This window comes from Erpetoichthys calabaricus, chromosome 3 (assembly GCF_900747795.2).
Source record: "Erpetoichthys calabaricus chromosome 3, fErpCal1.3, whole genome shotgun sequence".
Taxonomy (NCBI): Eukaryota; Metazoa; Chordata; class Cladistia; order Polypteriformes; family Polypteridae; genus Erpetoichthys; species Erpetoichthys calabaricus.
The window spans coordinates 1,286,815-1,312,325 of NC_041396.2; the positions used below are offsets into that span (position 1 = coordinate 1,286,815).

At 48.0% G+C, this 25,511-nt stretch overlaps 1 protein-coding gene across 4 annotated transcripts in view; it reads left to right on the forward strand.

Moving 5' to 3' along the window:
• Positions 1–25,511, forward strand: part of daam2 (dishevelled associated activator of morphogenesis 2) — a 238,209-nt gene that overhangs the window by 190,763 nt on the left and 21,935 nt on the right. For 3 of the 4 annotated variants that reach the window (XM_051925399.1, XM_051925400.1, XM_051925401.1), the window contains exons 11-20: positions 595–733; positions 1,902–1,960; positions 7,743–7,927; positions 9,958–10,278; positions 15,262–15,369; positions 18,033–18,062; positions 19,020–19,126; positions 20,961–21,045; positions 21,156–21,262; positions 23,450–23,538. In XM_051925399.1, the coding sequence (XP_051781359.1) occupies positions 595–733; positions 1,902–1,960; positions 7,743–7,927; positions 9,958–10,278; positions 15,262–15,369; positions 18,033–18,062; positions 19,020–19,126; positions 20,961–21,045; positions 21,156–21,262; positions 23,450–23,538 (1,230 nt within the window). The remainder of the gene's footprint in view (positions 1–594; positions 734–1,901; positions 1,961–7,742; positions 7,928–9,957; positions 10,279–15,261; positions 15,370–18,032; positions 18,063–19,019; positions 19,127–20,960; positions 21,046–21,155; positions 21,263–23,449; positions 23,539–25,511) is intronic. The other variant, XM_051925402.1, reaches the window with a different exon arrangement.

Sequence of the window (25,511 nt, forward strand, 5' to 3'; positions counted from 1 at the left end):
CTTATAAGAGGGGTCTCTGCGGCGGCAATCAGTTAGAGCGACCCGATAAACCGTGAGCCCGTTCAGCCAGGGGACCTGCAAGTACAGTCGATTCGATTACATCTCTAAATGACTCTTTGTCTTGTGGATCATATAGTGCCTTTTTATATTAATCTCTGTTATAGATCAGTTCATTATTTTACTCTTCAGTGCCATTCATATTAGAACAATTAGACCGGAACTGGCTATCCAGCCCAGCAAAGTTGTCCAGTGCTGTTCTCTTAATGTGTTTAAAAGGCAGTGCAGTGTTACAGATCACTTCTTTCATTTATACTTTTATTATATAGTGCCTTTCAAATTAGGTTCCATCATATATTCTCTTTCTTTCTTTCTTTCTTTCTTTCTTTCTTTCTTTCTTTCTTTCTTTCTTTCTTAGTATGCACCATAATAGATGAGTTGTTTGTTTATTACATTGTGCCCTATGCGATGCTATAGATCAGCTCTTTCGTTCTTTGCTTTATTTTATAGTGCCTTTCACATTAGGTCCTGTTGCAGATCAGTTCTTTCTCTCATCTTTTCTTTCTTGACTTCTTTCTTTTTTTGTTTCCCATGCAGACAAGCACAGCCACAGCAATCTCCAGCAGTGGCAACTGTTGGACCGCATTCTGCAGCAGCTGGTCCTTCAGGATGACAAAGGTGACGATCCAGACGTGGCACCGCTAGAGAACTTCAGCGTCAAGAACATCATCCGCATGTGAGTGTTGTCCTCACTCGTGTGCGTGCATGTGTGCGCTTGTCTTCACGGTTCACTTGTCAGATGGAAATTTGCTGGCACTGAAGCGCCTGATCTTGGGGGGCCACCATCCATAGAAGTGGAGCCGTTTTCAGTTCCATTTGTTTTCATTTTGAATTTCCTGGCACGGCTCAGATGTAAATTTCAGTAGACTGCAAAATCCGCATCTGTCTGAGTGTTTTATGTTACAAGTGCTGTGCAGAGTGAGCTTTTGGTGCCAGGTTGGTCATTGGGGTAAGCAGCCTGAAATGAACACTGTGTGGAGTTGATTGAACTGACAGCTGAACTGCCATCCAGACACAGCGCAGACCTTGGCAGTGCCACTTGTCCCTTTCCTGGAGGCGAAACGTTTTAATTTAGTGCAGTGCTCTGCGTCCACCAGGGTGAAGCAGCAGTGAGTGATGAACTCCTGAACCTTTCCTTGGGCATATGCCAGTGGTGATGGCCAACATGACACTACTTTGGGTCCTGCACTGTGAGCCCAAGCCTGGGAAATATGGGTACGTTTCACTCTTGGGGCCACCAGAGGGCACTATACATTGGAAGGCTGTAGTGGCTTTGGTGGGACCACTCTGAGCCCCTCAGTCCCTGGCTCAGGGTGACCGTGTACACCTCCAACAGGTCAGCAGTCACACCAGCGGACTGCAGGGAGTAAATAAGGCGCCAACACACAATTCTGAGCCCAAACCAAAAGTCTGAAAAGCATGAATCGGTCAATCTTCACTTCATTTATTTATTTTGTAGTACTAGGGTGCCGTACCGTGTTAGGCATTATGAACGTAGCGAGAAGTCAAACAGAGTGACCCCTTCAACTGGCTGATTGAACCGATTACAATATGCAGGCGTTCGAGGCAACTCAGGCCCCTTCTTCAGTTCTTCAGGATTCCATCTCACCTGAGTTGCCTCAAAAGCCTGAATGTTGTAATCGGATCAGTTAGCCAATTGAAGGGGTCACTCTGCTTGACTTCTCACTTTTATTGAATTTATTTAAAGCATGAGACAAGCGTAACTAACCTTCACTTTATAAAGCGCCTTTCTTGGCACACACCCACAAGTTCCAAGCCCCAAGATTACAGCGACTGTTTCACGTTGCGCTCTGCTAACTTTACTTTTTTGCTTTGCTTTGCAGGTTAGTGAATGAGAACGAAGTCAACCAATGGAGGGACCAGGCCGAAAAATTCCGGAAAGGTGAGTGGAACCCGGCATGCCAAGCTGCAGTAATCTTCTCATGTGGCAGCTTTGTGCAGAACAGAGTTGAGAGTTAGAGTTACCCGCAGCAGTCCACTCTCCCAGGTGTTGTACCCGCCTGTTGAGTTGCGCATCTGGAGGGCCAGGGCCGGCCTCTGCAGCAGCATCAGGACTAAGATAAGAACTTGACCCCAGTCCACTGCTGAGCAGTAGTGACCCCTCTTTGAAGATCATTCTCCTTCTTTTGTCCGTCCAGCTTAGAGAACAAAGTGAGGTCAACTGCTCAAACCTCAGACAGCACACACAGGCGCAGAAGGTGGGAACAGCAGAACGTCTTGAGAAGTTTATTGAGGAGAGCGAGGACCCGGGAAACATCTGAAACACAATAAGCTGAACAATATTTGTTTTATATTTCAAAACTGGAGCAGAGCCCAAGAAATAACTTGAGAGAAGCGTATAAAGATAGGGCTGTTAGTCAGGGCCTCGGCTACAGGGTCAGGGGTCTCCACCGCCCTTCAGCTGAAAATATGGAAAGCAAAGTCTACAAGACATCAGCACATAATTCACATAATACAGTTATCTTCCTTTTCTTCTCTTGCTTTGTCTGTGTGGGGTTGATGTGCTTGACCAACCTTCTCCATGCAGCTGCACCTTCTTCCCAATCAGATTGTTTTCCTCCACGTTTTCCTTTGTTACCCATCCACCACCACTTTCTCGTCCCCTGGACTTCCATTCATTGTCTCTGTTCATCACATGTCCATCCTACCTTCTCCACTTGCTCTCCCACTTTTGTTTGTCTCATTTCTTATTTTGTCCTTTGTTGTTGCTCCACACATCCATCTCCACATTCTCATTTCTGCCCCATCTGTCGTCTTCTCCTGCACTCTGTTGGCTGCCTGAGTCTCAGCTCCATACATCTGTGATGGTCTCACCACCGTCTTAATCTTCGCCTTAACTCCTGATACCTTCTTCAAGTTGTTCCCTCCTCCACCTTTCACTCTGTGCTTTATCTCTCCATCTGCTCCTCCGTCTTGGGCTGCCATTGATCCCAGATATTTAAAGTGGCTCCCCCTGAATCCTAATCTCATCAAACCTCCGATATTCTGTCTGCTTCTTTATCTTCCAAAGCCCTTCTCCATTCTTACAATTTCCTCTCCACCTCCTCTTTTCTGGTGCTACACAACACAATGTCGTCAAGCCTGCACCGGGGGGATTGGTCTTTTATCCATAACCAGATCAAAGAGGTGAGGACTGGTGCAGACCACCTGTAACTGGAGTCTTGTCTGTGACCCAGACCCCCAGGTCCTCACTCCCTCATACTGATCCTGGACTAACACACACACTTCTCTGGTCCTCCTTTCTTTCCTGTGCACCTCCAGGCTTGTTGACGTGGCACTCACTCACTCATAACCCTTCACCAAGTCAGTAAGCGCCATATGCCAACCTTTCTGTTTTTCTTGATGCTTCTCTATCAGTTGTCTCCATGCAAAGATGGCATCAGTTGTTCCTCTCCCTGGCATCAAATCAAACTACTCCTCCCGTTTGGTGGTCTCTAAGCCTTCTCTCTGTAATTCCTTCCTACATTTTTATTGGCATCAGTTTTATTCCTCTATAGAGGGGGTCCCTAACTCTGGTCTTGGAGGGCCACACTGGCTGCAGGTTTTCATTCTCACCCTTTTCTTAATGAGTGACCTGTTTTTGCTGCTAATGACCTTCTTTGGAACTCATTTTCATTGACTTGCTTTTGAAGACTCAGACCCCTTAAATGTTTCTTTTCCTTAATTAGCAGCCAAACAATAACGAGATACAAAATGAGCCAAAACAACTGGTGTCCATCACACAATATCTGAAAATGAAGAAAGATGAAGGCCTCAGGTCCTCAAGACATTTGACCAGAGCTCTTAGAAAGAGAAAATCATCAACGTCGGAAATGACACAACGAGAGCAGCAACAGGCCATGGGATTAAAGAACGAGTTTAATGAACAACAAGAATCAGCACCTCGTTAAGCAACTGGTTGGAGTTTGAGGCCCTGAATTAGGTGGTCTTCTGTTGGCTCCCTCACTTCACATTTCATTTCTGCTTGGGTGCCATTTAAGGAAAGAAGTGAAGCAATTCAGGGGAACAAGAATTCAAAAGAAGTTATTTAGCAACAAAATCAGGTCACTAATTAAGAAAAGGGTTAGAATGAAAACCTGCAGCCCCCCAGGACCGGAGTTGGGGACCCCCACAATCCTGAATGTCGCCCCTCTCACTGTTCCTCCACTCACCGGGTGTTTTCTCCTGCGCTGGACCCCACCACACATCTACTCCCTCTCCTCCTAAACTCCTCCACACCTCTGTTGCCTTTCCATTCTTCATTCTTTTCAGTGCCTCCTTCACTTGCTCCCTCCTCATTCTTGGTCCTTGCCCTTGGATGTTCTTCATTCAACAGCTTTCCTCCTCTTGACCCTGTCATGCTAACTCAAGACCACACTTTGCTCATCTCTCATCTGCTTTATCTGACTAAAATCTGGAGCAAAGTCATGGAGTTGAAGCAAAAACCCCAAGAACCTTTAAAAATGATCTGGCAGGTCAGCTACTAGCTGGTCAACTGAGCGTCACAGACTTCATGGTCTGCTCTCGTTTGTCAATTTTTTAATGTTCTGGTGTCTCGTGTTTGTCCTCGCCACTGCCCTCTTCGCCGCCTTCCTCTCTCCCTGATTGCAGTTGTGTCTCCTGAGACTTCTCCTCAGCGTTTATCACATCCTGCACCTCTCTGTTCTACCGCCATGTCTCTTTGTCCCCCGATGGGCTCCTTCCTGTCATCCTAAGCAACACGTCTTCACCTGCTCGTAACACAGCTTTGCTCTTCTCCCACCATTCCTCCTCACTCTCAGACGACTGCACTTTCTCCCTAAGCCTGCTCTTATGGTCTTCATCGTTTTAATCTCCACCATTTTATCCTTGGTTTTATTCTCCTCCTGTCCGTCTCCAACACTTTATGCTGCACTGTCACCCTTTCCTCATTTATGAGATCTTCTACACATTACAAGGTTGGTTTGACTTTCTCCTCCTCCTCTACCATAAGTCACAATGTCATTAAAGTGTGTTGACTGTGTGACCAAATCAATTCAGACTCCACTATCCTCTCCCTTTCTCCCCACCCTCCATGTCCCCTCTCTATCTATCATCTGTCCCAGGTGCCCACTACCAACAATCGCATATTCTCCCTCTTGTGCCACCCTAACTTCTTCATCCTTTATTTCCCCAGAAAGCCTCCTGGCCCTCTTCCTGTCAGCCCACTTGAGGAGCTTACACACAAATGACATTAACTGGGCTCTCACCAAGGTCCAGCTTGGCACTCCTTATGTTGTCACCCCTCCTGTTCACACTGACAGGAATGTTTTATCGACACTTCAATCACTACAACATTTCCCTCTCGCTCATTAACCCTTAAACTGCCACGTACTTGGGGGGGTTAATGCACCCCCGGATATCAAATACGTTTTTGCTGCACTTTTTAAGTAAACGTCACAATTCACCAACAAAAAATGAAATTTTAATGGAACATGTATTTTTTTCATGCAACGAGCATCACAATTACTGCAACACGGATCAGTTTACACACTGAAATTAAAAAACTACTGCGACCATCTGTTATGATTTGTACAAGGGGCAACTGATGCCATTGATGAAATTCAGCAAATCACCGAGCCAACTGCGCTTCAACTGGCAGCTCACAGAGGCCAAACGCTGAGGCTGGCAGGCTAGTAGTCTAATTCCCAGGGACAGTGATACTGATTCACTAGAGGGCGCCAGTGGGCATGAGCTGACTGCTCAACGAGTGTACGGCATGGACTGATCAGCTCCAGTGTGCTGGCAAATTATAACTATAACCAGTTGTGGCGGTTTAAGGGTTAATTAACTACTAAAACAAAACACATTAAGAAGTAATAAATTAAAGAACTTCCACAAAACAAAGAAAGAGTCCAAGACAAGACACTAAAGCCAGGGATGAGACCCTGGGGACGCCACAACGGAGAGACACGGGTGAACCCTGCTAGGATTACCCAGCTCACAAAAACTCCAGAACAGGCTTAGGGTTCAGGGGTCTCATCTGCATGGATCTGAGCGTTTAAAGTATGCGTACGCCTAAAAACAGGAAACTGCGTATAGCAAAAAAATACACCCGCTGTCTGCACATTTGTACACACAGTTCACCCTTTATAAATCATATTCATCTGGAAGAGTGTGTGTGTGTGTGTGAAAGATCCTTGAGCCCGACTCACACGTACACACATATGGACTAGTGAACCTCCAACGTGTGCCATCACAATGCTGCAAACCTTCACTGACCCACCACTTAACACATCCTGGCACCGCCACCTGCTGTGCTCCTCATAGCAGTGTGCCATCTCTCGTCTACGCTGAGGTGCCAGAGTCTGAGCTGGTGAACGCTGTGACTTGATTCCATTGGCCACAGGGTTCAGCCAGTTACCTTATCAACATGCCAGCCATCATGCACCGTACCGTCAGCAAGTCGTCTCATCACTGATTCTGCTCATTACTGGTATGTCCTCCAAGGGGGTGGAGTGTGTCCACTTGGGTGACCTCGGGATCACATCTTTGCTTTCTGCAGATGACGTCATCCAGTTGGCTTTATCAGGTGATGATCTCAGGCGTGCCAGGGTGCAGTCAGGATGAGGATTAGCACCTCCAAGGCCGAGGTCCTGTTCTCTGTCAGAAGAAGGTGGAGTGCTACGTCAAGCAGAGAAGTTTTAAGTATGTCTGGATCTTGGCCACAAGTGAGAGAAGAAAGGAGTGAGAGATCGACTGGTGGATCAGCAGTTTGTGTGGATGTTGTACCGGTCAGTTGTGGTGAAGAGAGGCCTGAGCAGAAAAGCAATGATCTCAGATTACCAGTCGACCTGCGGTACGTTCCTGTCTTCAGCTATGGCTTACATGCTTTGGCTAGTGATAGGAAGGACTAGGCCACAGATCCCTTTCTAGGGTGTCTGGGCTCAGACTTGGAGGTGGGGTGCGGAGAGGAGATGTTCAGGAGGAGCTGAAAGTAGAACCGCTGCTCCATTGTAAGTGGTTCAGACATCTGGTTAAGATGCCTTTTGGGCACGTTCATCCAGGAGGAGATCTTGGGGTAGACGCACTGGAGAGATTATATATCAGAGCTGGCCTGGGAACACCTCAGTGTCTTTCTGAAGGAGTTAGTAGAGGTGGAGGGAAAAGAGGGCATGTGGGCATCTTTGCTCATGACCTGGATCCAGATAAGCAGTAGAAAATGGATAGACGGATTGAAAAGATCCTTGAGCTAGGAATGAAGGGCTAGGAACCCTGGCCATAGCATAACAAACCTTCAATGTCTCACTACTGGAGGGGTGGGCAGGAGGGATGAGACGGAGGAGAGGAATCGGGGGGGAGTTGGAGAACTGTCGGCATCACCGTATCAGGAAGACCAAGGAATGCCAAACCAAAGAGCCCCCACTCTGGTCACCATTCAGGGAGTGATGGTACCCGGGTCCACATCAGTGACAGGGTGGACTGGTCAAGTGACACAGAGGTCCTAACAACAGAAATGCCATTGAGTACTTGTTGGGGCCACCTTCACCTTGTATTGAGAGCCTGTTTAGGGCTCAAGTTACTTTTTGGAAGCTCCTTCTTAGTCCCCCCAGAGCCATAACACAGCAAAGCCAAATACGTGTGATTGATGGCAGAAAGCCATGGATTGCTGGAGCTGTCAAATGCAAATGGCTCACTTGGCTCCTTTCTCTCCTGTCTTTATGCAGAACATGCAGAATTACTGGCTCGACTGGAGAAGAAGGAGCGGGAGTGTGAGGCGAAGACACAGGAGAAGGAAGACATGATGAAGACGCTCAACAAGATGAAGGACAAGTTGCAGAAGGAGTCCACTGAGCTGCGACATGCCCGTGAGCAGGTGGTAGATCTGGCATCCAGAATCAATGACTATGCGGTGAGTGTGTGGGACCAAAGTGGCACTGTGGAGGCCAACGCTCCATGTTTATTCCACTGCCCCTCCCACCACGAATGTCACTGACCAGTATGGTTCTGTGGGCGGAGCCAACCTGTGAGAGGTGGGGCTGGGAGGGTTCAGCCTTATTCTGAAACTTGTACAGCAAGCCAGTTCAGCAGGTGGCACCATCTAACGGAGTACCATTTGTGCTTCATTAGACACGAGAGCATAGCGAGATATGGAAGACGGCTTCATGTCTGTTTGCCAGTGAGATTTGTAGGAAGCGCAATCCTACTTGGCATTTCTTCTTCAAACTAATCTAGGATCATGCCAGCGGTGTGCATATGTAAATTAGGGGTACAGTTTAAAGAAGAAATTACCTTCTGAGTACCAAATTGATTTGGAAAAAAGCTTACAGTCAGTAGGGGGGTGAAATCTAGTCAGGTACTGTATATGCAACTTATCAAATGCTCCCATTTAGGAAACAATCATTGCAATGCCTAAATAAATGACCGCTAATTAGCATAATTTCACACCCCTAGATGACCATATATGGTGAGGCCGTCCCCTCTAAAGCTCGCTATGCATTTATTGGCCCTTACTGTCGGGTATACCGAGTATGAGCTGTTGTGCTTGACATCCGGATAGACAAGGGGAACTGGCATGTGAAAGGGGGGGTCCGGGGGTGCAGCCTGTCTTTATACAAGTGGAACTGGCATGTGAAAGGGGGGTCCGGGGGTGGAGCCTGTTTTTAGACAAGGGAACCTGGCATGTGAAAGGGGGGTCCGGGGGTGGAGCCTGTTTTTAGACAAGGGAACCTGGCATGTGAAAAGGGGGGTCCAGGGGTGGAGCCTGTTTTTATACAAGTGGGCCTGGCATGTGAAAGGGGGGGTCCGGGGGTGCAGCCTGTCTTTATACAAGTGGCACTGGCATGTGAAAGGGGGGTCTGGGGGTGCAGCTTGTTTTTAGACAAGGAGATCTGGCATGTGAAAGGGGGGTCCGGGGGTGGAGCCTGTTTTTAGACAAGGGGACCTGGCATGTGAAAGGGGGGTCTGGGGGTGCAGCTTGTTTTTAGACAAGGAGATCTGGCATGTGAAAGGGGGGTCCGGGGGTTCAGCCTGTTTTTAGACAAGGGGACCTGGCATGTGAAAGGGGGGTCCGGGGGTGCAGCCTATTTTTAGACAAGGGGACCTGGCATGTGAAAGGGGGGTCCGGGGGTGCAGCCTGTTTTTAGACAAGGGGACCTGGCATGTGAAAGGGGGGTCCGGGGGTGGAGCCTGTTTTTAGACAAGTGGAACTGGCATGTGAAAGGGGGGTCCGGGGGTGCAGCCTGTTTTTAGACAAGGGGACCTGGCATGTGAAAGGGGGGTCTGGGGGTGGAGCCTGTTTTTAGAGAAGGGCAACTGGCATGTGAAAGGGGGGTCTGGGGGTGGAGCCTGTTTTTGAAAGGTGTAGAGTGAGGCGTTGAGCAGGTGTAACACACCCTAAAGGGCAGCGTCTGGCTGATTACCATTTGTGTGTTTTTTACCACCAGCAAGCATCTTCTTTTTTAAAGCCTTTTTTTAGAGCATAAGGACAAGCAGAAGACGACTTTATGTCTGTATATGTGACACTGAAAATGCACATCAGATTTCTTTGAAAATAACATCCTGCTTGGCAGTTCTGGCTTTTGAACCTACTGTAGCGCCATGCCACTAGCGTGTTTAACTAACTACATTCTGGTTCCAATTTAAAGGTGGAATTTGCTTCTGGGTATAAAAGGCCTGCAGTCAGTAGGGGGGCACCAGGACTGCGGTAGGTTCCAGTCCAATATGTGACATTTTTAAAATTGTGCCCTTCAAGAAATAATTAATGCAAAGTCCCAACAAATGTCAGCTGATTAGCATACTGCCACACCCCCGATTGACCGTATATGGTAAGGCCATGCCCTTTCATTCCATTTTAAGTCAGATATTCTGTCAGTTGCTTTATTGCCCCATTAGCAGCGTGTGCTGATTTCATTGACGACTGTCGTCTTTCTCCCCTAACAGGGCGTGTCTATCCCTTTTCCTCCCCCTCCTCCACCTCCTGGTGACCCCTTAGCCCCCCCTCCACCCCCTCCTCCTTTGTCAATTGGAGGCTGCCCACCTCCTCCCCCAATGTCCTACTCTTGTCCGCCACCCCCTCCTCCCCCCCCACCCCCACCTGAAGGACCCCCTCCTCCTCCTGGTGCACCTCCTTTTTTCAGCATTGGAGTGCCACCTCCTCCTGGGCCACCCATTGGCAGCAACACGGCCCCCAGTCTACGGACCAAGTGCATTCCTCAGCCATCTCATCCGCTGAAGTCCTTCAACTGGTCCAAGCTCGGAGAGGTGAGTTCATCCTTTAAATGTCCTCCTCCTGTTGTTCACTTAATTTGCTTTTGATCTTCAGCACCACACCTCCTGGGGCAGCTGGTCATTCACATGGCACTACTTCTCAAGTGTGCCATCAAGGTTCAGTTACAGTATGGATTTGAGTGCCAGTGCGAGTTTAGGTGTGTGCAAGTGCTGGCCATCTGTGGAGACAGGACCCCCGTCCAGGTATTGGAAAATAGTGGCTTAGTGACTAAGGGGTGCTAGGATGACCCCACTGCTATGGCTGAACCTGAAACAGTCCTATCATTGTGATTTGTAAATCGCTTTGCATGATCACATCAGCTAGAATAATAAGTGTCATCTTCAGACTCCACACCTGTTGTAGACTCGCACCTTGAAGACTTTGAGAAAATGTGAAAAGCACAAGAAGTATCGAGCATAGGAAACATAATTCTGGTAGAAATCCTCCATGGACACGCATTTGTCATTCAGTGGAGTTTAATTAGGGGGTCACTGCTGCTTGTGTCCTAGGCGGAATGGAAGTTGACCTTTATGTGTGCTCCTTTAGTCCCTTTTCATTTTACACAGTGGGCGCCATCAAGGACAAAAAGAATACAATAAAAAGTAACAGATGGTGAGTTATGATGGTGCAGGTAGATTATACTGGGAAACAACCCAGAAAGACTGGGCAAGGCCTGTAAGCCTCCAATCAGAGTGACATTTTTACCAACCCTTTCTTTCTTCATGTTTTCCTTGACCGTGAACAGGTCCTTTTCGCCTTGCCATCTGTTCTCTTCACACACAGAGTGTTCTTCTCGTCCATTTCCTGGCTACCATTTGCAGACCAAATCTCAAACTTGTCAGTTGTTTGTCCCTGACGTCGGCTCCTTATACTCTTAACTGTGTGGTTGGCTGCTTAGATCAACCTCTTTCAGCTCCCTCAGTACCCGAGACTTGACAAACAAGTGCTTATGTCACACATCTGGAGGTGAGCATCATCTCATCCAGTAGACGGTCATCAGAGGGACAAGGGCTGTCGAATCAGTCAGGAAAGAGTTAAGCAGTGGAATAGAAGATGGGAGGGGGGGGGTAATAGAAGATTATGGGGGGTTAGGTGGCTTCAGCATTGGTGCTCATAGTCCTTGAGTCTTGCATGCAGGCCAACAGTGAGGGGGGCATAGAGCTGCATGAGTGTCCAGCGGAGGCCTTGCAGTGGTTCTTAGGTGGGCCTGTCAAACATTCTTAAGGCATTGCAGTAGAGGGGACTAAAACTGACACCTGGAGGTGATGCTCCTGTATACAGTAGATGAGGTCTAAGGTTGATGATGTAGATGGACTTTTCTCTTGAACTGGTCACTCATTCTGGTTTCTTAACCATCCCCACTCCCAAATTCTGGGCTCATTTCTTTGCACTTAATCCTGTTGTAACAGACGTGGATCTGTCAGCCCACTACAGTCGTCAGTTGTCTTCCAAGTATTAAATAGATTGGGAAGAAAGCCCACAGTCATAATGGCACCTGGACTGAGCTAGAATCCACTCAGGTATATGTGACTAATAAAATGCTCCCATTTAGGAAATAATGAATTCAATCTCTACATAAATGACAGCTAATTAGTGTACTTCCACTCCCTAAATGACCATATATGGTAAAGCCATCCCCTTTAAGCGCTTTAATGGTTTCTTGGGTCGTCACGCGTATAGCGTATGTGTATGTGTTGATGCATTTGACATGTGAAAGGAGGGGCCAGGGGAGGAGCCTCTTTCTGAACAGATTATCATGAGTGACAGCAGCAGGTGCAGCGCACCCTTAAGGCACCACCGGGCTGAGTGACGTTTGTGCATTTTGTTCACCAGCAAGCGTCTTCTTTAATTAAAACAAAGATATAAAGGGGGCATAGGTGATGACCCCATGGAGAAATTCAGGGGCAGAATAGCAGATTTACTCCCAATTAATTTTATATCCTGTTCTGTATGAAATAATTTAATAAATAAATGGTAAATCCTCTGAGATATTCCTGAGAATATAGTGAGTACAAAAGAAAGATTCTGAGAGGTGAATTATTCACAATTTTAAGAGAAAACAGTTGTGAATTGTGCAAGTGGCTCAAGTGAAAGAGCAAAGAGGAGAGGAGAGAAGGGGCAGCCCTGTCTGTCATGACCTGGGAGTCCCAAAGCCACTTTTCAAAAATGCCCTGCTAGATATAAGAGCACACACAGGACCTTTACAAGATGAAAAGTTTATTCTGACAAAATGCTGTCTTAAAATGTGAAGCTCCAAAGAGCACAAATTCAATTAAGGGTTTGCCAGCAACAGATGGCAATTCAAGAGAACAAAATCCCAATGCGGAATTCCAGGTGCCATCAAAGAACAAAGCACAAATATCCAACAAATTGTAAACACAGAAAAATTAGAGTAACCCACCAAACTCTCCTAAGAGCATTCAAAATGAACCGCCAGGAACTGTGGAAGACCCTCTGGATTTATAGAGTGGAGGGCAGCTCCAGGCGGTGATTGTCAGGTGGCCCTGCCACTTGGGGGACCAAGCAGAAAACACATGGAACACAATACAAGCTTAGATACAGATCTATAAAACGTAAAGAACACTGCAAATCATAAATGGAAGAAATATCAACACATACCAATTAACCAAAAATGTACAATAAAGACACAAGGCAAGCATTTGAACCTCAGCCAAGGTTCTACCCCTGGTTCAGACAGGACATTGTCGGTGGGGAAGAGAAGTCCAAATTGTAACGAGCCGATGCACTGAGAGTCGACTGTGATGGGATCGCCTAAACCCACCACCTGAAAACCTTTCCACAGTTAGCGTCAATTCAGTCCATCAAGAGCCTTCTTGGCATCTAATGAATGAAACGAGTGGCGCAGGTGCCATTTGGGACAATCTTTATGAACAATACATAGCAGCGACAAAGATTATCTGCTGAGAATGAAGCTGCTCTGATCTGTATGAATGAGTTCACGTATAACAGTTTGAAGATGAGTGGCCACGACTTCGGCAAGTAATTTTAACGTCAGAGTCCATCAAGGAAAGCGGCCTGCAGCTGGAACAGCCCTTGACAGATTTAAGAAGCAGTGAGCTGATGGCAGAATTTAAATTGGGGCGAAGATACGACTTTGCTAGAGTGGTTGAAAACTGAAACGGGTAGCTGTGCAGTTAATTGTGGTAAAGTCGAGAAGAGGGAGTGAGTGTCTCGAGTGAAGACCGAAGGGGCGGGGCTTTAGGTACGGGTTACATTTCATAATCGACAGATCTAAGCAGACGGCTTTACGTATTGGGGTGCTAATGAACTCGATGTCACTTAGGGTCACTTGACCAGTTGACTGATAGCACTTGATGGTCTAATAGAATGTGTTATGACAGAATTAAATAAAGATAAGGAATAGGGATTGATGGGCAAGAGACAAATGAGGAGGGACATTGGGGACCACTTACATTCCAAGACTGACGAAGTGTAGGTAGGGAGGTGCAGCAGGGCCAGCGACAGTATGGCAGTAAACGTAAAGTTCAATATAACTGAGCTAAATAGTGAAGACAGGAGGATGTGAGACTTTCAGCACAAGTTAACTGTCATGATTGTCATGTAGCTAGGTGGCGCCATGGAGCTGGATGGCTTAACAATACAGCAGGGACAGTATTATTATTATTTAACGAGTGGTACAGTTAGAGGTAGCAGAGCTGAACACAGAGAGAGCAGATCAAGAATGAAGACACGAAGGGGAATGGGCTTTAGAGTGACGCATACTAAGGCCCATGTCACATTACACAACTTTTTGTCATGGGGTGTGTCAGATTTGACAATCACAGTCTGGTGCACCATGTCAGGTTGCACAACTGAAAGTCACAGCTCGCCCTCACATTTACCAGCCAATCACCGATCTTCCAGCACAGTCGTTCCTGCCCCGTTTTCTGATAGCCAATAGCGTGCTGCCTGACAGAGCCGGCAATGTATGAAGGGTTAACAGCGGCAGAAATCTCAGCCCCTTATTTCTTTATTTTCATTCTGTTTTAGTACATAAAACACGAGATATCAGACAGACGAGCTTCTCTTCTGTTTGCGCAGTTCAAAACACGTACTGTATGTTCCTTATTCCTCGCCACCACATTCTACCCATTGTACTTCTGGCTGAATGCTCATTGGTTCTCAAATCTCGCCCACCGCTCTGACCAAAGAGAAGTTCAAACCTGACTAGTTGGGTGTGTCACATTAAACGATCGACTTCACGGGAAGGTGCCACCAACTGCCTCCACCTGGCTTAAGGTTATGAAAATGAAGGAAACGTCATCCAATGTGACATAGCCTTTACAGAAATACCTAGGGACAAATGTATAGAGAGAGGGTGCTACAGATCCGAGTGTCACTTGGTGTCATTTGATCACTCCAGCTGATGGAAAGCACTTTGGAGTAAACATCTTTATACTAGAAATAGTAGGATCAGCTATGAATAAATGAAATAAAAGGGACACGACCGGGATTGACAGAAAGAGAGAGCGAGTGCAGGGCTTAGGGCAGAATGTATACGTTATGATTGACGCATCCTTACAGACAGAGCCGGGGTGACAGCTGAAGACAGGGGGTGCTGTGGAGCTGAAATTACAAGTCAGCAGGGAAAGTGGATCTGAAATGAGGCCAGGAAGGGGCGGAGCTTTAGGTGTAATTTGAATACCATGAGTGACACCTGCTTACAGACGTATACAGGGACCAGAGCTACAGAAGTGAGTGTTCGTAGGATCCACTTGATCAGTAGAGTTGACTGACGGCACTTAAAGGCGCCATATACAATGAAGACTGGCTGATAAATGAGACCAAAGGTGCCAATGGAAATCCTGGAGAAGACTTGACACTGATGGCTTCCAAAGTGCATCTGCTTGCCCCTTTTCCCTTACTGCACTGGTGTTTCTGTGTCACGTTTATAGAGTGTGTCCAATCCCTGTGAATGTCCACCCACCCCAGATTTCACTCTTCTCTCCTTTCAGAATAAAATCACCGGGACCATTTGGACTGAGATTGACGACGTGCGAGCCTTTAAGGTGCTCGACCTCGAAGATTTTGAGAAGATGTTCTCGGCCTACCAAAGGCAGCAGGTAGGTGCCGGCGGGCTCCTTGTCTTTTCACTCGTGGGTTACGTCTGACCGGTTCTTATCATTTTGTTGTTCCATCATGGACGTGTCCGCAGCTGACCGCTCGCTCGTGCATAATGGCTGGTGAGCTCTACCATTCCATCAAGCCTTGTGGTACATTTCTTGCATGCTGCCTTTTGGACCAGACCAACTTGAGCTTTCAAGTCATTTTTCTAGCCAGACGGTATGGAGACCAAATGTGAAAGGCCAGTTTGGGAGCAGGCCACTAGGGGGCACCTTCACGGCCGTCATCTTGGAAAAATGGACTCCTTTACTGGAGACGCACATGGAGGGACACTTTTCTGTTTGAGACATGGAGGGTGCTCAGTCAGTGACCACTACATTTAGAATAGCAGTAAGGCCCAGTGAATTTGTCTGTCTGTCCATCATCAAGTGCTTCATCAGTTGAGGATCCTGGGTGGTCTAAGCCCCTAGGTCTTAGTGAGAACCATTGCTGGATGGGGCAATCATCCTGGTGAATCTACCGATCTCTCCATTCATGACTAAACTTAATAACTCGTTCCAGTTTCTGAATGGTAAGGGCCTACCCCAGCTGGACTTGGGTGCAAGACAAGAACCAGCCTTTAGACTGAGTGCCACATCTAGAGAATCCATCCGTTACCCAAACTGAGTGTCTTGGGAGGCAAGATCTTGGCAAGGTGAGAACCAGCCCTGCAGGGGAGCTTCCATCCATTATTGAACCAACTTAAGCCTTTGTACAGAACCCAAGAGGCAGTCCAGTCCCAACTGGATTTGGGTGGAAGACACCCAATGGATGGAACAAACATCCTAGTGAATCCATCCATTACTTCACCATTTATATCAGGTCCAGTAAGATTTGGGTTTATGGCAGAAACTAACCCTGGTTTGGGGTGCCAGACCTGCAGAATCCATCCATCCACTTCCCAGCCTGTTAATCTGGTGGGCAGTCACCAACCATGGACAGCTTGCCAGACCAAGATAATTCATCCATCTCTCTCAAATATGTAAATCATATCATGGTCTTGGAAGGCCTGAGCCTCTCCTGGCAGGACCGAGGAGTGCAAGATGAGAACCGTCACTACATGGGACACCCTTCCTGGTTAATCCATTCATCTGTCCATTCAATACCGAACCAGATTAACCATTTCCAGTGTCTATACCGCAAAGGGCCTACCACTGCAAGACAAGAATCAGCCCTCACCCAGAGGATCCATTTATCCATCCCCACATTACCCAACCTTTAAATCCATTCAGGGTCATGGGGGGCTAGAGACTATCCTGGCAGGACTGGGGGCAGGGTGAGAATCAACTTGGATGGGACACCAGTCATGGTACATCCTTCCATTATTGAACCCACTTAGCCTTTTACAGGACACAAGAAGCACTAATCCTGGTGAATCCGTCCATCGTCTGTCCACCTGACCATCCATTATTAAACCCACTCAGCTGTTTATGGGGCATATCCCTGAAAGATTTGGGTGCAAGACAGGGACCAACCCTGGACAGGATGCCCATCATAGAGAATCCATCCATTAACAAACCAGTAAATCGGTTCAGGGCCATATGAAACCAGAACCTCTCCCAGTGGCACCCGGGTGTGAGATGAGAATGCTGTTCCTAGTGAGCTGATCAATCATGGCTAACAGTTTAGGGTCCTGGTGGGCTGGAGCCTCTGCCAACACTGAAAGGTGACAGCCAATCGTAGTGAATTTATCTATCATCTGTTACCAAGCCCACTCAACCAGTTCAAAGTGGCAAAAAGCCAGTGAGTACTTGGTACAAGGCAAGAACTTCAGCGCCAGTCCAAGTGTCTCCATCCATCCATCCATTACAGAACTCACTAATCTGCTGAGGGTCTTGATTGGCTGGAGCCCACGCTGACGGCATCAGGTCCGAATTAAGAACTTGTCGTACTGAATTTGTCATCCATTGTCAGACCCCCTCAACCAGTTCAAAGTGGTGGGAGACCAAAAGATAAGCTGGAAGCACTGGGCACAAGGCAAGGTATGTTGAGTTCCAGTCTAAGTGACTCCATTGATTTCAACCTTCCATTCATTACAGGGTCTTTTTTTTGGGGGGGGGGGGGGGGGCCTTAGCACTTCCTCACAGCCTTAGACATAAAACAAGGAGGGGGTCCCCGTCCTAATAAAAGCAGCACCCTTTATTGATTTTAGGGTCACAGGTGTCCAGAGCCTATCCTGGCAGCACTGGGCTTTTAAACAGTTTTACCCAATGGTCACAGTCACCTGTAGCTGAATGAAGTCAGTTAGAATTGAGTTATTATGGGGGGGTTTCATCCTCTGCGTGGCCCTCCATCTTTTCTGTGGCTCGAAAGTCATCAGGTCTTTGTATTTCATGCATTTGATTTGGCCGGTTTTGTTGGCGCAGTTCGCTGCATGCATTTCAGAGCTCAGCAGCAGCTTGTTTTGGACAGGCGTGCGCTCGCTGTTAGTACTGTTTTTTTGTTTTTATTTGACTTGCTTTTTTTTTTTTTTTTTTTATCCAAGCTGTGCCAGGCTGTACCAGTGCCCTGCTAGTCTGTGCTGTATGCTGCTATGCCCGCGAGTGATCTCTGCATGTTCTCTTCATTCTCTTTTTCTTTTTTTTTTTGTTTCCTTCCTGTTTGCGTTTGGCTGCCCGGGCAGGACCTGCTCACTAACGCTTCCTTCAGGCAGGTAAGTGAAGTGCATTCATCTCAAACGTGTCATCCACAAGTAGACGTTTGAGCGCGCTGGACATGATAGTTACAACAGTCCACAGACAAACTAAGGCAGCCCATGTAGAGGTCAGAACTGGGCATCTACATGGGAAAGTGCAAGGCCTGTGCACCCAGTGGGCATTTGGGGTGGGCAACGTGCTGGCCAAGTGGCCCAGTCGTAATGCATTAAAGCTGACACTTATTATTAGTCATTAGCATATTAGTCATGGGATGGTGATCACTGAGCAGAGGCGCTATATGAAGTCACAAGGCCACGTGACCCCTGACCTGCTCACATCACCTGTTTGGCTCATGGTGCCCTGGGATGGTTTATGCCATTAAAAACACACGACGTAGGACTCCAATTCAGTCCCAGGCACAAAGTAATTCACGTCAGTTTTTAGGATCACTGTGGACAAATGTGGAACGAGGCTGACTGTAACTGTGAAGTGCCGTGGGATTGTATGGAAAGGCAGGCGCTCTTATCATTGAGCTCATCACAGGAGTGGAAACAAACTAACAAGTCACGGTGCCCGTGAGGTGCCTAGCGATGGTGTGCACTATGAAAGGCGCTCTATAAAATCAGGGGTTCATCCTGCTTCACTGAGCCCCCTGTCACTGGGCTCTATGAAAGGCACAACACAAATCCATCCCATTCACTGACTTCTCGTTTGTCTGGGACCGAGTCCTGCTGTCTGTCAGGGTGGAAACAAACACGGGACCCCTGCCCCTCTGGTGTGCCTTGGGTTAGTGTGCACTACGAAAGGCGCTCTATAAAAGCATACGCTCCTCCCACTCACTGACTTACCGTTTGACTTTGTTCAACAAGATGTTGTACCCGTGAGGGCCCCCCGAGAATGGCGTGCAACAATGGAGCCAGCACGGGTTCAAGCCGCACCTCAGACTGACTCCTGCTTGTGTTTCTGCCCCACAGAAGGAGATGGGCTCCATGGACGACTTATTCCTTCCCAGCCGCAAAGTCAAGGAGCTGTCTGTGATCGACGGTCGGCGGGCTCAGAACTGCGTCATCCTGCTGTCCAAGTAGGTGGCCCGGACCTAAATGTCTTCATAAAGCACCATCTTGTAGTGCCCACTGTGAAAGGTGCTATGCACGGTATGTCAGGGGTTGGTGGATTGATCAGCAGACTGCTGTCCGTGTCGTGCAGAACGAAGCTGAGGTGAGGAGTACATTTTGCACTTGAGTGGGGCGGCCTCTGGTGGGTGATTCATGTTGGAGTCACAGCTTGGGCACAGGCGGGCACGGGCACCCCCATGTGGACACAGCTTCACAATAGCAAATTGCTGTTTGAATGACTTATTTCCTGTTTTCCTCCATTTTCTCCAGAGTTCTGCTTTTTATGGCAGGTAATGATGACTGCTGGGTTAAGGGTTCAAATTCCATTGCCCCCTTTATCTTTCTGTTTGATCATCATAGTGGGGAGTCTTGTCACGATCGGCATGGCATGCAGGAGAGTGTGGCACACACAGGGCCAAGCCAATGACGGCCTTGCAGAATTAAAGAGACACATTGGGTGTGGGCATGAAATGACAACACCCAGGCACCACTAGGGGCCAATGTGCCTTATGTCTTTGGGGTACCACAATAAGGACTATAGGCTGGGGCACCAGGTCATAGAAGGAGCCCCAGAATGAGCCAGTAGAGGGCACAAGGATGAGGCCAGTGCCATTCTGTAAACTGGAGAAAACATGCCCACATTGGAATGGAAATGACCCGTGGGATCTGCCAGGCCAGTGGGACACAAATATTCAAATGTGATCCATGAAATACTAGGCCAATGACACATGACAGGCGCCAGGGGACAACTGTGCCCAGTGGCATGCAAAAAGGAGGAAAGGACTCGCCCACTTTTGTTTGAAAGTGACCTGTGGGGACCTTTTAGCCAGGCATAAAGATCTGTGTTGACCCTCTGAGAGAACAGGCAGGGTTAGGCCCTGGCATACAGAGGGTCTAAGGGGCATAGGGGCTAATAGCACGGCATCCTTGGAGCAAATTTTAGGGCCATTCTTAACCTGTAAAATGATATTAGGACTGTGCCAGCAATGTGCCCAGAAGGCAGTTTAATACCTCCTATTGGTCAGATGATCATTAAGGGGCTGTTAGAAAGCACTTAGGGTCAGAGAAAAAGAGAGATGAGCCATGAAAGGGCACTCTGAGACCCAGTCCTCACATTTGATATGCGGAGGAGACCCCCTGTTTAACGGCCACAGACTTGAACCTGTGCCAGGAAGGGCTAGAGTGGCACCATGCATTTGTTTCGTTGTCATTTGCTCTGTCACTTCCCTGAAGTTGTTCTGGTTAAGCTCCGTATTTTGAGCACTATGCCCTCCTTAACGTTATTGTGGTTGGAAGAGATGCCAGAAGAGCGTCCCTGTCTTTCACCACACACGTTCATGTCTTACATTCTGGGGCAGTGGATGCCATGAAAGGCGCTTTATATAATAAAGCCTGGCTGATTGTTGGATTATGGTGGCCTTTAGCTGAGACCTTCTTCTTTCATTTATCATCTGACCTTCTTGCCCCTCAGAATCTTCTGTCGCCGCCCTGGTGGTAGCAGTAGAAAGTGACACCTAATGATTCTGTATTTTGGGGTTCATTAAAAAGTTAGAAGCTAAAACGTCAGCACAGTGTTGGTGCTACTGAGATATGCTGTTTCAGGGACCCCGGTCAATTCCTAGCTCAGTCACCAGGTTTGTGGGTTTATGTTGGCAGCTGCCCAGTTATGAGGGCACAGGGGCATTAAGGTGCCCTTTTGTCTGACTCTGCCCAGATTGGAAACAATAAGCAGCCTTACAAAGTGGACAGCGTTAACCCACGGATCTGTCCACGACTCACCATGGTCAACTGTCTTTGCAGGTTGAAGCTTTCTAATGAAGAAATAAAGCATGCCATCTTGGAGATGGACGAACAGGAAGACCTTGCCAAGGATATGCTGGAGCAGGTGAGCCGGGTGGCCTCTGGTCAAGTCTTGTTGGTGCCCATCTGCTTGTTTTCCTCACTTTTTGTTCTCTTTGCCATATGTCACGTGTATCCCTTGTGCTTTATTCTCAGCTGCTCAAGTTTGTTCCAGAGAAAAGTGACACTGACCTCCTGGAGGAGCACAAGCACGAGATCGAGCGCATGGCCAGAGCTGACCGCTTCCTGTACGAGATGAGCAGGTACTGGCCGCTCCATTCTGACACAAGGTGCCAATCCACACACGTGCCAGTCTCAGCTGGAGAAGGCGCCTTGTGTCCTCTTTTTGGTGATCCATAGCCTTCAGGGGCACTTTGTATTTTAGAGTTATTTTTGGCGGTGCCAAGCATTGCTGGCATGCTCATCAAATAGGGAAAAGCCTTTTATTACATTCCTTGAGCTTCCCAGGTTTAGCAGTGTGCCAAGAAGAAGCAGGATGGATGGAGGTGACAAACATATATGGAGATCTTCCTTTGGGGCACTGCAGGACAGACATTTATACACATAAATTAGTGGGCCACTGACACCTGAAAGGCACCAGGGGAAAACTGTGCCCAGTGTCATAGCTGAAAGAAGAGAGGAGGTGCCCACTTTTGTTTGAAAATGACCCATGGGGACCATCCATCTCTAAGGACACAAAACCTTGATATGTGTTCAAAATATGCATGAAAGACTTGGCCACTGACATGTGCCAGGGTATATAGTGGCACACAGAAATGAGAAAATCATTGAGGACACACAGAGTTTGGCATTTACCTGACCTACAAAGTCTGTCCAGCCAGAGGGACACAACACTGTCAAATGTGTCAAGATGCTGCGCATGAACTAGTCAGCCACTGACACCTGACGGGCACTAGGGGGGGAAACTGCCCACATTAAAGAAAAAAGTTGGAGAGAACGTGCCCACATTAACGTGCAAATGATCCACCGGCACCATCCGGCCAGAGGGACACAAGATATTCAAATGTGTCAAGGGCACTGTACATAAAACACTAGGCCGCTGACACTTAACAGTCACCAGAGTCAACTGTGTCCTGTAGAAAGGAGGGAAGAAGAGAGGGCATTGCCAGTTTTGTTTGAAAATGACCCATGAGGACCTTCCACCAAAAGAGCACAAAACTTTCAAATATGTCCAGACGCTATAAATGAAACAGTTGGCCACTGACACCTGACGGGCACCCGGAGGTGACTGTGCCCAGTGGCATGCAGGAAGGAGGAGAAAATGTGCCCATTTTTGCTTGAAAATGATCCATGGGTTCTGTCTGGTCAGAGGGCCACAGTATTTTCAAGTGTGGCCTGCACCAGGGATCAGCTCTGCCCATTGGCACACGATCAAGGAAAAATTGGTGAAGACACAATCATATTGGCTTGAAAACGACCCATTGGGTCTGTCCAGCCAGAGGGATGCAAAACATTCAAATGTGTCCAGATGCTGTGCTTGAAATACTAGACACTTGACAGGCACTGGGGGCAACTGTGCCCACTGCCACTCAGTAAAAAGAAACTTGGTGAGAACATGCCCACTTTGACTTGAAAATGACCCATTGTGTGTGTCCAACCAGAGCGCCGTAAAACATTCAACACTTACCGACACTTACAGACACTTAACAAGCACTGGGGGCATCTGTGAAAGAAACTTGGTGAGGACATGCCCACTTTGGCTTGAAAATGACCCACACTGACCGGCCAGCACAAATGACACAAAACATTTCAAAGTTTGCCAAGCAGGGATACCACAGAGAAAAGGTTGAGGACCGGCTTTTAGGCCACAAATGTGTCAATCAGATGACTTGACCTGGGCAAACCACAAATGGCAGGACCCTAAGACCCTCGTATGATGACTGAGAGCTTCCCCACATTCACCTTAATGGACAGAAAGTGGTGTTTGGGGGCAACAGACTTCACACTTCAGACCAAAGGCTCGCAGGTGGGAGATGTGGGCAAATGCCATATTTGAATGGGCTGTGTTACAAGTGCCAGCGAGTGGTTCAGTTGCTCACCCTGGACTGGCAGTTCCATTCTCACTGGCACCTTGTGCTGTACATGTTGGGACAAGCATGCCAGTTCATTCGCCCATTTCTTCCTGTCTTTTAGATGCCCTTCAGGGGTCAGTTTTCCCTGTTATTCAAGTTGTTGATGCCCCAGCTGGCATTGCACAACGTGCATTTCTGGACAAAGTGGAAGAGGCCTGAACTTCACGCTGCAGAATGGTCAAGAGTTGCTCAGCTCATTTTGTAGTTGGGTTTGAACCCGTCAGCCCCCACCCTTCCTCCATCAGATGTCAAAAGCCGGAGGGCATTGTCCTGTGTGTCTAACATGCCCACCAACCAGTTCTGTTTAAAGCACCTTGACCCAACTCACTGACCCCTTCTTCTTCGTTGTCTCTTCAGGATTGACCACTACCAGCAGAGGCTCCAGGCCTTGTTCTTCAAGAAGAAGTTCACAGAGAGACTAGCGGAGACGAAGCCTAAGGTCGAAGGTACAGTAGACCCCTCATATCTTGGACTGGCGTACATTTCTTTACGCACAGGGCACATGTCACATTTCCTGGCTTGGAAAGGGTGAGCACATCAGCTGGGATTGTACTTCAGGTGAGCCTCTCCCAGACCCATTGTGGGTAAAGAAACCTGCCAGGATGGCATGCTGTATTTCTTTAGTGTGTGCCCTGGATGTGATTGGTCTGTTGGCACTGAAGCGAGATTGAGGTCATGGGGAATTGGCACACAGGTTGTCACATGGAGGGGAGGCAGTCTGGATCTTTAACTTGAAATCATGGCTCAGATGCCCAGGATGACCTGGAGCCATCCAGAAGAGTTCAGCTAGCACAGCCTCAGGACATTGAGAGACCACCAGGTGGGATTTAAATGCTGCACCATTCCAGTTGTCTATTGACCTTAATATTAGGAGGTCATTGGGGGCAAAGTCTTGACTAGCATGCAGAGATTAGGAGGTGAATGAGAAAAGCCTGAGGTGCTGGACTTTAGGAATGGGCAAATGGGCCAGCGGTGCCCCCTAATAGCAAGACTCCAGAACCTGTTATAGCCAGGAGCCGACGGAGATGCCCTTCGGAGAAGTTCAAAGACAACTCCATGTTAGTGATCAATGGCGTTTAGAGTCTGGACTGGCAGAGGGATGTGAGTGGGCAAGTGCTTGTGTTTAGGCAGTGGGCACTCCACCTGACGAGCCTTCACCCTGAACCAGACCCAGTGGTTTTGTTTCTGTTTTATCTGATAATTTATGTTGTCCCTTTGATCATCCCTCCTTTGACCGTGACCTTTTCTCTTCTGCGTTAAAAGAGAGGCTGGGTGTCCTTGTCCCAGATTGCCACCTACTGGATGCAATGAGCCGGTGCACATCTGTATAAAACAAAAGGGTGGCATGCACTGAAGTGCCCCCTGGTGACAGGAATTAGCAATCTGGTATCAGAGATGCACAGAAATGTGAAGATTAGCACAGCGTCTCCTGAGAGCACACCAGAAAATGAACATCCATCCATTGTCCAACCCGCTATATCCTAACTACAGGGTCACGAGGGTCTGCTGGAGCCAATCCCAGCCAACACAGGGCGCAAGGCAGGAAACAAACCCCGGGCAGGGAGCCAGCCCACCACAGAGAAAATGAACAAATGTATGCAAATACCAGCCCAGCATGCTTGGGGGCAACACCTGCGGGTCATCTGGAGTACCACAGACCGAGATCAAGATGGCTTTGGCTGCTCCTGGGTGATGGCGTCTTAAAGTGATGTCACCAGCAGAGGGCCACAGGGTGCACAGTCCCAGATCAGGTGACCACTCACTTGTAGTTTCATGGAAATCAGTCAGTGAGATATGGATGTTCAGAATGCTCCTCACTGCTGGTAGTCCTGTTTAGAGCAGACTGGTCTTTTGACTGACTATTCAGCTGGTGCGTTATTCTCAGCCTCACCTCCAAGTGGCACAGTGGGTGGTGCTGAGGGGAGTCCCCCAGATGTGTGGCCACCACGTGATATAGATAGATACTTTATTAATCCCAAGGGGAAATTCACATATGGAGGTTATGGAGGTCCGTCATGACATGGAGGTTACAGCACTTGCTCCCTGTCCTTGAGTTGAGGCTGAGGGACCGTCTTCACCCCACACTGCACCATTTGTCACCCACATCCACCTCTCAGGTGCTGAGCATGTGAGAGTAACAGCATTCTATCTGTAGAAGATGACAAATATCATGAAGTCAACCCAAATGTGCGCTGACCTGACATGTCCAAGGTGTGTCTTCCTGCTATGTTCTCTCCGAGTGTGTAATGGTGGTAACAATGGGAGAGCTAGCACAGGTACCCAACACCCTGATGTTGCCCCCATGTCGTCCTTTTCCTTCTACCCTCACCTGGCCCTGCTTGTCACCCTGCTTGCTCACATATCTCACCTTACTGAGTCTTGGAAATGGAAGCCATTTATTACATCTTAGTGTTACCTC